General features: G+C 40.8%; 1 protein-coding gene across 3 annotated transcripts in view; it reads left to right on the forward strand.

Moving 5' to 3' along the window:
- The window catches only part of Tmem209 (transmembrane protein 209), a 30,582-nt gene that overhangs the window by 5,599 nt on the left and 10,812 nt on the right, over positions 1-14,171 (forward strand). For 2 of the 3 annotated variants that reach the window (XM_057772575.1, XM_057772584.1), the window contains exons 6-10: positions 1,831-2,032; positions 6,325-6,500; positions 7,339-7,410; positions 9,761-9,857; positions 11,736-11,861. In XM_057772575.1, the coding sequence (XP_057628558.1) occupies positions 1,831-2,032; positions 6,325-6,500; positions 7,339-7,410; positions 9,761-9,857; positions 11,736-11,861 (673 nt within the window). The remainder of the gene's footprint in view (positions 1-1,830; positions 2,033-6,324; positions 6,501-7,338; positions 7,411-9,760; positions 9,858-11,735; positions 11,862-14,171) is intronic. The other variant, XM_057772589.1, reaches the window with a different exon arrangement.

A 14,171-nucleotide genomic window follows, 5' to 3' on the forward strand; every position in this document is an offset into this window, starting at 1 on the left:
TTCGAGACCAGCCTGGTCTACAAGAGCTAGTTCCAGGACAGGCTCCAAAACCACAGAGAAACCCTGTCTCGAAAAACCAAAAAAAAAAAAAAAAAAAAAAAATATGGACTATATTTTGATTATATTCTTTTCCCTCCTGAGTGTGGCGTTTTTGGGATTTTTGTTGTTTTGAGTCAGGGTTTCTCTGCATAACCCTGGCTGACCTGGAACTAGCTTCATAAACCAGGCTGGCCTTGAAAGTTTCTAGGCCAGGGGGATGACTCAGTGAGTAAAGTGCTTGTTTTACAGATCTGATGAAAAGAGAGAGAAATTCTGATAAATGAAGTAAGCATTTTTTTTTTTTTTTTTTTTTTGGTTTTTTTGAGACAGAGTTTCTCTGTAGCTTTGAAGCCTGTCCTGGAACTCCCTTTGAAGACCAGGCTGGCCTCGAACTCAGAGATCCGCCTGTCTCTGCCTCCCTAGTGCTGGGATTAAAGGCATGCGCCACCACCGCCCGGCTGAAGTAAGCATTTTAAAGTAGTAATATTGATGAATGTATACCAAAATAGATCCCCTGTCCTCTTCTGACAGGAATATGATTTACAGTAACACTTTGATTTAATAGATGTAAGTAAGAGTTTTAAGGGTTCTGTGCTTTGGCCAAATAATTTCAATTTGAGGAGTCTGCCCTAAAGAAAGCTCTAAAGGACTGGCCAGTGGGCTCAGCAGGTGAAGGTGTCTGCCACCAAACCTGAGGACTTGAGTTTGGTCTTCAGGGCCCGCGTGGTAGGAGGAGAGAAACAGCTCCAAAGGCTGTCACCTGACCAGCACACCCACCTGCCCTGTGGCCACATGAGCATCACTGCAGCAGACACACACAAACACCCCTCCCCACTTAAATTTAATGAAAATTAATTTTTAAAGTTATCAAAAATTCCAGCAAGGATTTATGTACAGTGATTTATAACATTAGTTATAGCAGCCAAAAACTCGAAATCTAAATCCACAGAGTAAGAATAAAAAATAATTTAAAATTTTTTTTATAATTAATGTGCAAGTATTTTTTTAAATTTATTTATTATGTATATAGTGTTCTGGGCACCAGATCTCATTATAGATGGGTGTGAGCCATCATGTGGTTGCTGGGAATTGAACTCAGGACCTCTGGAACAGCAGTCAGTTCTCTTAACCTCTGAGCCATCTCTCCAGCCCTAAAAATTTATTTTATGTAATCTCCATGTGTTTCCCAGTCAAGCCTTGTACTTATGATGATCCTCCTGTCTCAGCCAACCATACCAGCACAATCGGGATTACAGACTATATTACGGCTTTTCTTTTCTTTTTCCTTTTCTTTCTTTTAAGGTATAGACAGTCTCCTGTAGCTCAGGCTAGCTCAGACTCAGAATATAGCTGAGGACGGTAAACCTTGAAGTCCTTATCCTCATGCCTCCATCTCCCAAATATTGGAATTATATGCATCCATAGTTTTTTTCTAAATACATTTTAAAACTGAAAAATTACTCGAGATAATTTTTATTTTATTAGTGTGGCTCATACTCGGGTTGTCAGGCCTGTGTCTTTGGATGGCAAGCACCTTTACCTGCTAAGCCATCTTCTTGGCCTCTGTTGATTTTTTTTTTTTTTAATTGTTGTTGTTTAGATAGAGCCTCGTGCAGCCAGGCTGGCCTGAAATTGCCCGTGTAGCAGGGGCTGGTCTTAAACTCAGTCCTCTTGTCTCCATCTTCTGTATACCAGGATTTCAGAGATAGCTTGCATATATTACTTTTAAAAATCAAAAATAAATGTTTGCATTTCAATTGAAAGTAAATCCCACCCTGTCTTTTTGTGCAGCTGGCGAGCTTTAGTCTGTCTCCTTCTTCCCCTTACCCTACCACTGTCGGCCCAGTAGAGAGCAGTGGCTTGAGATCTCGCTACCGCTCCTCACCCACGGTCTACAACTCACCTACTGACAAAGAGGACTACATGATGGACCTGCGGACTTTGGACACCTTCCTGAGAAGTGAGGAGGAGAAGCAGCATAGAGTTAAGCTGGGTACACTTTGTTTCCTTCTGATGTACATATTTGTGTTGCCGCTTCACATGGTCCTTAAACTGAGAATAGAATAACGTGGCTGACCTGAGCAGTCTAGAATCTCTCTCTGTGGTAAACGTAGAACCTTTCAGACAAGCTAGGTTTCCCTAAACTGTGGTTGTGCATGTTCTCAAGCAGCGTAAAGCAAAGTATATTCAAATGATAGCTCTCCACAAGTCTTTTTGGAAGACTGGTGTGCAGGGCGGGGGCGCATCATTGCCCCTAAAAGTGCTGCTGGGCTTTGTTTTGTTTTTTTTTAGTACCATTTTAAAATTTGTCTCTAAATAATTCCTTAAAGCCTCTAGTTTACCTAGGGAAACAGCGTTAGCAAGTCTTAATCTATTTGAGGTGGATTTGATTATTACAAAGTCAATTATTTGAAACCAAATTAGGTTATTGAACTGAGTAATGATTTTCCCCCCAGGAACTTCCACAGAAAAACACATTAGGTGCAACAGCGTGGCCATGGTGAAGAAGCCAAGTTATTGGAGCATGGCTCTTTGTGTCGCCTGAAATCTCTCTGGGGGTTTTTAATTTAATTCTGCCTGCAAGTGCCACAAATGTCAAAGAAACAAATCAATATTATCTTGTTACTTCCGTCTTTTTTGATATTTCAAAGTATTTGCAGTGTACTGGAAATGACAGAGTAGCACAGAGAACAATTGATACATACCTTTTATGATTTTCAGATAGTTCTCATTCCTTTTATATCTTTTTCTCTCTCGTTGAGAAGTATTGTTATCGATATTTGTAAGTGTTACTGCTGTTGCTTTTCCTTGTCAAGCCAGACAAGACCTAGTTAGCTTTATTTCCTCCTAAGTTAACTGTGCTGTGGCCAGAAATTCTGATCCATATCTATTAATGTTTGGGCTTTCTCTGCTTTCTCTGTGGAGGGAAGGCTTTTTAATCTTAGACTTGCTTGGAGACTCTCTGGTCACTTTTGTATAAATGGTTCTGACACATTGAAAAGAACATATACTCTAAATTCTGGTCTCTAGTTCTTTACCTGGTATGTCTTTGTCTATTTCTATACTTTTAACCTCTCTGCTATGTTTTTAGGCTTTAGGTAATTTAAATATTCTGCATAAATTTATAAAAAAAATTGCAAACCTACTTGCTCTCGGGCTGTGTAAATATCCTGTTATAAATTTTAATGCTACTTTTAATACTGTTTAAAATTCTTTTCAAAATTATTGCTGTGTTCTCATGGGGATTTTTATGTCTGTGTTTTTGATACAGTCATGTAGGCTGGTGTGGAATTTATTATGTCATCTAGGCAGTCTTCAGACGTAACAGTGCTCTGACTTGGTCTCCTGAGTGCCAAGCCTGTTTGTATGGAACTTTGTGACTGTATTATCTCATCTTTATTTTCCCCATACATTTGTATGGGGGACTCGTGTGTGTTCACTTTGTGTTTTTTGACATGGGTTCTATTATTGGCCTGAAACTTGGCAGCTAAGTTAAGCTGGCTTGCCTTGACTTCCCTGGTACTGGCATCAATGGACCATAATGCTTGACTTGTTTTTTAAAGATTTGTTTTTGGCTGGGTGTGGTGGCACATTCCTTTAATTTCACCTCTCTAGTTATAGAGGCATGTGGATCCCTGTGAGTTACATAGTCCAGGACACTTAGGGCTAAAAAGACTTCTGTATTCTTGACATTTTTCTTCGACATTATACCCACCTGTGCCCTCTTTCCCAGTCCCCTTCACTTTCTAGATCCACAAAATAGTATAGATTCATCCTGCATTCTCCCTGGCTGGCTCAGGGGCTGCTCTGCTTTCCGTGGACTGGATTCGTAGAGAATAGTCTTTCGAAGTTAATATCTGAGTTTGGGCATGCTGGTGTACTTAGGTATCATATTTCAAGTTCTTAGAACACACTGCAACAAATATTCACAACTCAGTTCTCCAGGAGTGAGAAGCTAGGCACACATTAATACATTCATATTGTCTCTCCCTCACACATGCCCAAAGGTTTTTGCTGAGTCATTTAAAATAAGTTATAGACTTTGTAATACTTCTTCCCTCAGTATTTTACATGTGTCTCCTGAGAACAGGACATTTCCCCTTATAAGTTCGATACACCACTGTAACTCAGACACATTAATATGGTTGACCCAGAGCCAGTGATAACTGACCTTTCTCAAAAAAAAAAACTTACTTTTTTCTTTTACTGATGCAGGCTGCTCCAATTAGTTGCACTTCTTTTGCTGTCTTTAACCTAGAAGGTGTGTGCATGTGTATCTTTGAAAAGACACCCAGCGCCGGGCGGTGGTGGCGCACGCCTTTAATCCCAGCACTTGGGAGGCAGAGGCAGGCGGATCTCTGTGAGTTCGAGACCAGCCTGGTCTACAAGAGCTAGTTCCAGGACAGGCTCCAAAACCACAGAGAAACCCTGTCTCGAAAAACCAAAAAAAAAAAAGAAAAGAAAAGAAAAGACACCCAGCTAGTGTGTAAATTGGGTTTTGTCCAGTTGTTTTAAGTGTTTCCTGGTAGGAACACAGCTTAGCAGCGTGTCTCTGTGTGTTAGATTAGATGTGTGATACACTGGCCTGTGGAGATCGAGAATTGCTTCACTTGGTTCGGTGGTTAGGAGCACTGACGGCTCTTCCAGAGGATCCAGGTTCGATTCCCAGCACCACGTGGCAGCTCCAACCGTCTGTAGCTCTAGTTCCAGGGGATCTGACACCTTCACACCAATGTACATAAAATAAATTAAAAAATAAAACAAAACAACCTTGTTTATTACTCAGCCCAGTTGTTTTTAGTCATTTTGGATTCAGAGTTTAGCTTTTCTCAAATATGCTTGACTTTTTTAAATTTATTTTTATTGAGCTTTACATTCTCTACTCCCCTACCTGCCTCTCCCCTCCACTTCAACCCTCTCCCAAGATCCCCATGCTCCCAATTTACTTCCCAGTAGATTAGATCTATGTATGTCTCTCTTAGGGTCTTCATTGTTGTCTAGGTTCTCTGGAATTATGATTTCTAGACTGGTTTTCTTTGCTTTATGTTTAAAACCAGTTATGCATGAATATGCCTGGTTTTTAAGAGTATCTTGTTTTAGTCTTTTATTTTTAATTCTTTTTTTTCTACATCAGTGATGTTCAGTTTTGGTTTGATTTTGTTGTTTTTGTTTTGTTTTGTTTTGTTTTGTTTTGTTTTGTTTTGTTTTTGAGATGGCTTCTCTGTGTAGACCTGGCTAACCTGGAACTCACTCCTTAGACCAGGCTGGCCTCAAAACTCAAGAGATCCGCCAGGCGGTGGTGGTGCACTCCTTTAATCCCAGCACTCGGGAGGTAGAGGCAGGCGGATCTCTGTGAGTTCGAGGTCAGCCTGGTCTAGAAGAGCTAGTTTCAGGACAGGAACCAAAAGCTACAGAGAAACCCTGTCTTGAAAAATCAAAAAAAAAAAAAACCCTCAAGAGATCCGCCCGCCTCTGCCTCCCAAGTGCTGGGATTAAAGGTGTGTGCCAGTACTGCCTGGCTACCTCAGTGATGTTAATTAAACCCAAAGTTTTTTTTCAAAGTTAATCAAACAGTTCAATTATCTGAAATTCTTGGAGTCTAAATACCTACACTTCTGCAGCTGATTTTTATGCTTGGGGTCTCATTTGCTAGAAATTTGTGTGGTTTTGTTGTTTACCTTTCAGATTTAGGAGAGTTTTGCGCATTCTGGGCAGGCTGGGTGGAAACCCTGTCTCGACTCGGAAAGAACGAGCTCTTCAGAAGCACACTTGTTAGTGAGGCCTCGTCTGTCCAGCTGTGCTGCTGCTGGTGGGAGTGGCCTCCTGGATGTCAGCTTCTTACATTGTCAGATAGCTTTCATCAACACAGGAGTCACTACAGGGCGCCGTGTACAACAGTTCGTAGAGCCTGTGGTCCAGAAAGGCTTCTTAACAGAGGCTGCTGTTAGCTCCATTCGGAGGAACTTCCAAACATTTGCTTTCCCTGGTCAGTGAACGTCTCAGAGCATAACACAGGCTGAGTTTCACAGCAGAAAGAGACACTTGCAACCATGCATCATTCCGAGGGCTCAAAATGGTCTTTTTAATGTCTAATCCGTGATCTTCAAAGAGAAGACAGTGTTGGGGGCCAGGGGAGATGCTTCTTGAGTACTCGGGGTCGGTGCTTGTCTTTTTGTTCCTTGAGTATTGTCAGAGGTGGCCTAGTTCCTAGGTACCTAGTGTCTCTGGGTTTCTGCTGTATAAAATGACTATAAGAACTAAGACACTTTGAATTTTTAATTGCAGGGAGCCCCGATTCCACCTCTCCTTCCACCAGCCCTACCTTCTGGAATTACAGTCGTTCTGTGGGGGATTATGCACAGACCTTAAAGAAGTTTCAGTATCAGCTTGCCTGTAGGTCTCAGGCCCCGTGTGCTAACAAAGATGAAGCTGATCTCAGTTCTAAGCAAGCTGCCGAAGAGGTAAAGGAAAAATAAAAAGATTTAATATACGAAGACCTTCATATTACTAGAAAACTATTTTATTTCTAGAAAACTTTTTTTCTGTGATCCTCACTTTTACTGCTTAGGAATAGAAATTTGAAATTTATCTGTGGAATAGCTTTTGTCATTGAAATTTTTAGTTTATGATACATAGTTGACTAAAATGTCCTGACTATAATACTTTCTGCAATCATTAGGAAAATAAAAAGAAATTCTCGGGACTGGAGAGATGACTCAGCAGTTAAGAGCTGACTGCTGCTCTTCCAAAGGGCCTGGGTCCAATTCCCAGCACCTACATGACATTCTCACATAGACATATATGCAGGCAAATAACAATGCACATAAAATAAAAATAAAGCCGGCCGGTGGTGGTGCACGCCTTTAATCCCAGCACTCGGAAGGCAGAGGCAGGCGGATCTCTGTGAGTTCGAGACCAGCCTGGTCTACAAGAGCTAGTTCCAGGACAGGCTCCAAAACCACAGAGAAACCCTGTCTCAAAAAACCAAAAAAAATAATAATAAAAAAAATAAAAATAAAAATAAATAATTTTAAAAAAATTCTCAGTGGCCAGACTGTTGGTTTTAAAACACATACATTTGCCAGTCTGTTCTTCAGTCTAATATCAGATACGGGGTTTTTATTCTTTTTTTGTACTTGAAAGCAAAACACACACAGACACTTAACACTAGGTCAACCAAAATAAGGAACTTTTAAAGATTTATTTGTGCATGAACAACAACCATGAGTTAGTACTAAGCAAATTACTGAATGCTAATTAAATGGATATTAGTGTTTCTGAAGGGTCTCTTTTAAACAGGTCTGGGCGAGAGTGACCATGAATAGACAGCTTCTGGATCACATGGACTCGTGGACAGCCAAGTTTAGAAATGTAAGTTGTGGGCTAGAGAGACGGCTCAGCGGTTAAGAGCACTGGCTGTTCTTTCAAAGGACCTAGGTTCAATTCCCAGCGCCCCATGGTGACTCACAACCACCTATAACTTCAGTTCCAGGAGATCTGATGCCCTCTTTTGACCTCCATGGGCACCCGTCATACATACATACATGCTAGTAGACGTACATCCATGCATACACACACACATAAAACTAAGTTAAGGAAATCTTAAAAAGAAAGAAGGAAATGTAAGCTGCGTCTTGTGCCAGTTGTAGGACAGTATCAAACTATGAACTGAGGTTCTTCGTGAGATTGCTGGAATAAAATACTAAAAGTAATGGTGCGTTGTATAGTGGTAGAGCAGTTACCTTACAGCGCCTGTTTTCTCGGGATTGGGTAGTCCTTTCCGTGTTAGTCAGTGTAGCTAGAGAAAATAAACTATGACTTTTAACTTCTTCCCTTTCCCAAATTTTCAGTTCTATTTCCCCAAAAGGTTTTCTGTCAGTGTATTATATACCTAGAATTGTGAGGGAGACAGGAGTGTGGCCCTGAGAAACACTGTTATACATGGAATTTCCTTATCTCCCTAGACAAGAATCCTCTTATGTTTACATCGGCCTCTCCACACACAGAGACAGTGGCTTCTCAGAGTGTCTGTGAGTCCCAGGTTCTGTGCAGACCCCCTTCGATGCCTTAGAAGAATTTTGTTTCGTTATTAAGTAAAGTATTAAGAGGAAGAGGTGACTAGAAGTGTGGTGACACACACATGTAATACGTACTGTGAGTTCAAGACTATCACAGGCCATTGTCTCAAGAATAAAATAAAATAAATGCAGTATTTTGAGTCCAATACCATCATTCTCATTCAGAATTTTCCGGGATGAGGTCTATATCTCTTTTAACTAGGTGGTTTTGCTGTAGCCAGAGAGTAGGTAGCAAGTTGTTTGCATGTAACAATGTTAAGAAGAATGACTACGGGCAGGATGTCCTTGGCACTGTTACCTTGTAACACTTCCAGTTACAAGCAAGACTGAGCCAGGCGGTGGTGCCGCACACCTTTAATCCCAGCACTCAGGAGCCAGAGGCAGGTGGATTTCTGTGAGTTCGAGGCCAGCCTGGTCTACTAGAGCTAGTTCCAGGACAGGCTCCAAAAGCTACAGAGAAACCCTGTCTCGAAAAACAAACAAACAAAAGATTGGAATGGAGTATTTAAAGTCAAAAGGTTTGTCAGGTATTTTAGCTCTTCCCAGGCTTCTAGGAGCTGGAGAGATGGTTAGCAGTTGTGAGCATGTCTGCTCTTTTACAGCACCTGAGTCTGGTTCCAGAACCATGTCAGGCAGCTCGCAGTCGCCTGTAACTGCAGCTGAGGTGTTCCATTGCCTCTGGCTTGTGCAAGCACCTCTACTCACGGACATGCACACACAATTAAAAATATATAATACAGAAAAGAAAAGGGGCTTTCAATTTTCAAAGGCTTTCTAGTTCAGACCATAAGGAATTGTGAATTAGTATTTCGTCTGAAACATTTTCATCTTTCATAGTTAACAAAAGCTTAGGAATAGAGGTGGTGGTCAGGATCACTGCAAACACCGAGCAGTAACGCACAAACACCCCAGACAGATTCCCGTCATGCAGCCTTTCACACCCCCAAATTGGTTTGATACTAGCCAGGGGGGGGGGGGGATTTGAAGTTCCCAATCTTTAAAGGTAACGCTGTGATATTTACAAACTGATTTTAAAAGTAATAAATCTGTATCTGCAGCTAAGGTATGGGCAAGCCTCTAATGAGTTAATCAGCTACCCCAGCTTGAAAGCTGTCTTACTGATTAGAAACCAGTATGAGTGATAGGGTGATGTGAGCATGATCACCTCTAGAAGTGTAGGCTGATCCTGTGTTTCCTTTTAGCCAAGAATAACAGAAGGGTTTTGTTTTGGAGACAGGTCTTATAATATAGCTCTGGCTGATGTGGTACTTGATATGTAGGCCAGCTGGTCTCAAACTTCCTCAAAAATTCTCCTGCCTCACATCTCAAGTATGCAGATTACAGGCATAAGCCACTATGTCCATCTTGAAAAGAGAAATTTAGAAAAAAATTAATATCTAGCTGAAAGTTTAGTATTTTCTGAAATAAAAATAGTATGTGACTTAAGAATGTAAGCTGATTTGTGTGGCAGCTCACCTGCTCTCTCAGCATCGCGGTGCGGCTACTTGCATTCTCTCTCGCTGTGGTTTATGATTCTCTTAGTCAAGTGGAAAACAAAAAAGTTGCCTGAAAAAAGGAAGAAATAATGATTTGAGAAATACTTTAAATGATAATTATAGAAGCTATTCTTCATTCCTTCCTAGTGGATCAATGAGACAATATTAGTGCCTCTGGTGCAGGAGATTGAGTCTGTCAGCACTCAGATGAGACGAATGGGCTGTCCAGAGCTGCAGATCGGAGGTATGTGAAGCAGAGCCTGCCTGATTTACGTCAGTGCACTGTTTAAGTGGAAAATAGCTTTCGATGTCTTCAGGTGAAGAAGAAAATGTTTGTAATTGTTTCTTAAATGTAGCAGATTTGTTTGAGGTACACATTTGCCTATACAGTTTGCCTGTTAAGTGGACAGTCCATAGGTTTGGCTTGAACCATCCTCCCCCAGCTAATTTTACACTATTCCATCTCCCCCACACCCTTCAGCGGTCTCTCCGTACACTTCCTCAGCCTTGTGTGAGCACCAGCCTATATGCTGTTTGGGCTAGTTCATGTCAGTATGTGGTCCTTTGTGACTGGCTTCTTTCACTTGACATAATGTTTTTAAGTTTCTTTATTTCTTTGTATGTCCAACTAATAATCAGAATGCACCTTCTACATTTTATTTACCCATTCATTGGTTGATTGGCATTTGGATTATTTCCTATTAATAATGCTGCTGTGAATAAGATTTTCAATATACGTTTCCTTCAAAAAGCATATGATAGTTCATGCTGTATCTTCTATGCCCTTAGAAGATCCTTTTTCTTTCTTTCTTTCTTTCTTTCTTTCTTTCTTTCTTTCTTTCTTTCTTTCTTTCTTTCTTTTTTGTTTTTTTTAATTGTTGTTGTTGTTTTTGTTTTTCGAGACAGGGTTTCTCTGTGGCTTTGGAGCCTGTCCTGGAACTAGCTCTTGTAGACCAGGCTGGTCTCAAACTCACAGAGATCCGCCTGCCTCTGCCTCCCAGGTGCCCGGCGGAAGATCCTTCTAACACCAGGTGATGCTTAGGTGCTTAGGCTGCCTTTTTTCCCTCTTAATTTTTTTTGTATAATTTATCTTTCATAATCTAACAGAAGTCACTATCATAAATCTACTTATCCTGATATAGTGGGTAACTTTTAATACAGCTTAATTTGAAAGCTGTGGTATAACTTTTATATCTATAACATTTCCTATATTTTAGTTTTGCCAACATGAATTTGTATGCCTTTTAAAAAAGAGGTGTGTAATTATGTGTGTAAGAGAGAGAGAAAGAAAATCTAGCCACCTTGCATGAAACTATGTAAACTAGTTATTGCAAGTTAAGATAAGTTCTTTCTGAACTGGAGAGATGGCTGAGTAGTTAAGAGCACACAGTGCTCTGGCAGAGGACCTGGGTTCAGTTCCCACATTTACCAGCCTGTAAATCCAGCCCCAGGAGTGGTTTCCATGGCTCCTGCACTCTTGTGCTCATTACACAGATGCTGGAAAGATGGTCCAGTGGTCAGAGCATTGCTCTTCCAGAGGACCCAGGCTCAGTTCCTATCACCTATATGGCAGCTTACAACCAAATGCAACCCAGTCCTGAGGGCCTGACATCCCTCTTCTGGCCTTAGAAGGCACCAGGTATATATGTGATACACAGATACACATGCAGGCAAGACATTCATACTTATAAAATAAAATATATAAAATAAAAACACACCTAAATGATAAAATAAGTCTTTTTTAAAAAGATAAACTATTGCTCTCCTTTGTTCTTTCAACAAATATTGAGTGTCTACAATGTGCCAGGAACGATTGTAGGCATTGATACAGTAAGCACTGCAGAAAAGGACTGAAGCCCTGGCTTTGGTCGAGCTTTCTTCCTAACAGATGAGACAGACGGGCAGGGCAGGGTAGAAGACAGAGCTAGGACAGAAAGACAGCATCGGAGTAGTCATCTCTGTGCTGGGTGGAGCTGTGAGCTCGTGTGAAGGAAGACATCGCCCACTTGTGTAGAACCTCGAAGGCAGTGAGGAACCTGCTATTTGAAAACAGGCAGAGAAAACTTTGAAGTTCATTGAGAGTCTCTGTGATAAATAATCTGTGTTCTTTGTGTTTTAACAGAGGCGAGTGTTACCAGCTTGAAGCAAGCTGCCCTGGTCAAAGCTCCTCTCATTCCAACTCTGAATGCAATTGTGCAGTATTTAGACCTAACACCAAATCAGGAGTACTTGTTTGAGAGAATCAAAGGTAACTTGATTTGAAGAGGAAAAATGAAAGCTCTTTGTAACACTAGGGTTTTTGTAATGAAAGATAACAAGGAAAAACATTATTTTGAAAAAAGAAAGTAAAAAATGTAATTATGGTCCTATATTTTATAAGTATATTTAAGTACGGGCTAATGAAGGCTTATACTTGAAGAACTTTTCAATCATCCATTTAATACACTAAGAACTATCAAAAGGTTATCCCTAAAGATTTTAATCATTTTATTCTGTGTAAGAAACTTAAATATGAGTTGAACAGGCTGGGCTCCTTTTCCGCTCCTAATCCTACCGAGAACTGGGAGTGTGCCGCTGTGATGGTCTTTGTAATATCAGCGTGCTAATCTAAATCTTGTCATTTAGTAATTTATATTTAATTTCTGGTTTCTGTTATGTGCTTAGGACTGGGGGGAGATGGGATCTGAGGAGACTGACCTGGAATCAGGAAGGTCAACCTCCCAAGCCCCCTCATACGCTAACAACTCATAAAGTTAGGGTTAGTTTCATTTGGACAGACTGTAAAATGTTTCTTTGTTAAAGCAAGTTTGTTTGTTTGGTTTTTTGTTGTTGTTTTGTTTTGGTTTTGGTTTTTTCGAGACAGGGTTTCTCTGTAGCTTTGGAGCCTGTCCTGGAACTAGCTCTTGTAGACCAGGCTGGTCTCAAACTCACTAAGATCCCCTGCCTCTGCCTCCTGAGTGCTGGGTTTATGTACATGAGCATGAGTGCAAATACGCAAAGTTCTTTTTTTTTTTTTTTTTTTGGTTTTTCGAGACAGGGTTTCTCTGTGGTTTTGGAGCCTGTCCTGGAACTAGCTCTGTAGACCAGGCTGGTCTCGAACTCACAGAGATCCGCCTGCCTCTGCCTCCCGAGTGCTGGGATTAAAGGCGTGTGCCACCACCGCCTGGCTCCTGAGTGCTGGGTTTAAAGGTGTGCACCACCACCACCCGGCGTTAAAGCAGATTTTAAAAATAGTATTTCAGTATTCAAAATTTTCATGCATTTTAACTGGAAAGTGTTAGAGTCCTCTGCTTTAAACCGTGCTTGGATTCAGATTTAGGAATAAGCATTTTTTCTTGACTTTCTAGAGCTTTAACACGTAAGGAGAATTTCAAGCGTACATGGAACTGTAGGTAAAAGTTGGTGACAGAGCACTTACCTGGATTGCCTACTTATGCCCAGCACCTCGAAAAAAAAGTGGAAGCGGGGAAGGCTGGAGAGGTGGCTTAGCAGTTAAGAGCACTGGTTGCTCTTCCAGAGGTCCTGAGTTCAATTCCCAGCACCCACATGGTGGCTCACAACCATCTGTAATGAGATCTGACGCCCTCTTCCAGTGTGCAGGTGTACATGCAGACAGAACACTGTATATACATAAAATGAATAAGTCTTTAAAAAAATCACACAACCACAACCTGCTAAAACATAAATATCACCCAGTTCAGAACATCTGTCTGCTCAGGCCTCCCTGCCCTGTGTTACCCCGGCTGCTTCCTCCCTTCTGTCTTGTGCCAGCATCTGTTTGTAGAACTTCTCATTGGATAGCCTTTCAGTTGTCAGCTCATCTGTAATGTGTGTGGGTTTTTTTTTTAAATGATTTCTTTATTTTTTTTTAATATTTATTTATTTATTATGTATACAATATTCTGTCTGTGTATATGCCTGAAGGCCAGAAGAGGGCGCCAGACCTCTTTACAGATGGTTGTGAGCCACCATGTGGTTGCTGGGAATTGAACTCAGGACCTTTGGAAGAGCAGGCAATGCTTTTAACCACTGAGCCATCTCTCCAGCCCTGATTTCTTTATTTTTATGTGCAGTGGTGTTTTGCCTGCATGAATATCTGTATGAGGGTGTCAAATACCCTGGAACTGGAATTATAGACAGTTGTGAGCTGCCATGTGGGTGTTGGGAATTGAACCCAGGTTCTGGAAGGGCTGCTGGTGCCATTAACCACTGAACCATCTCTCCGTAATGTATCTCTAAAACATAAAGTGTTACACAATGCTACCACAGGGTTAGCACATTAGCTGACATACCTCACATTTGTGGTATTTCCCTTATTTTATGAAATATCCAGTGTGTGTTTAAATATCCTACCAGCTCATATTTTAAATATTGTTTGTTTGAAGCAGGATTCAAATACTATCGTGTATTATGATAAATTAATCTGTTTCTTTTAAGCTGTAGTTTTTTTGTCCATCCTTTTTAAAATCTTTGCAAGGTATTTGTTGTAAGAGCTAGATTGTTGTCTTATACAGTTGGGGTTTGTGAATATATCCATGAATTTTCTATAAATTCACAT

The sequence above is a fragment of the Chionomys nivalis genome, chromosome 1 (genome assembly GCF_950005125.1).
Source record: "Chionomys nivalis chromosome 1, mChiNiv1.1, whole genome shotgun sequence".
NCBI classification, from domain to species: domain Eukaryota; kingdom Metazoa; phylum Chordata; class Mammalia; order Rodentia; family Cricetidae; genus Chionomys; species Chionomys nivalis.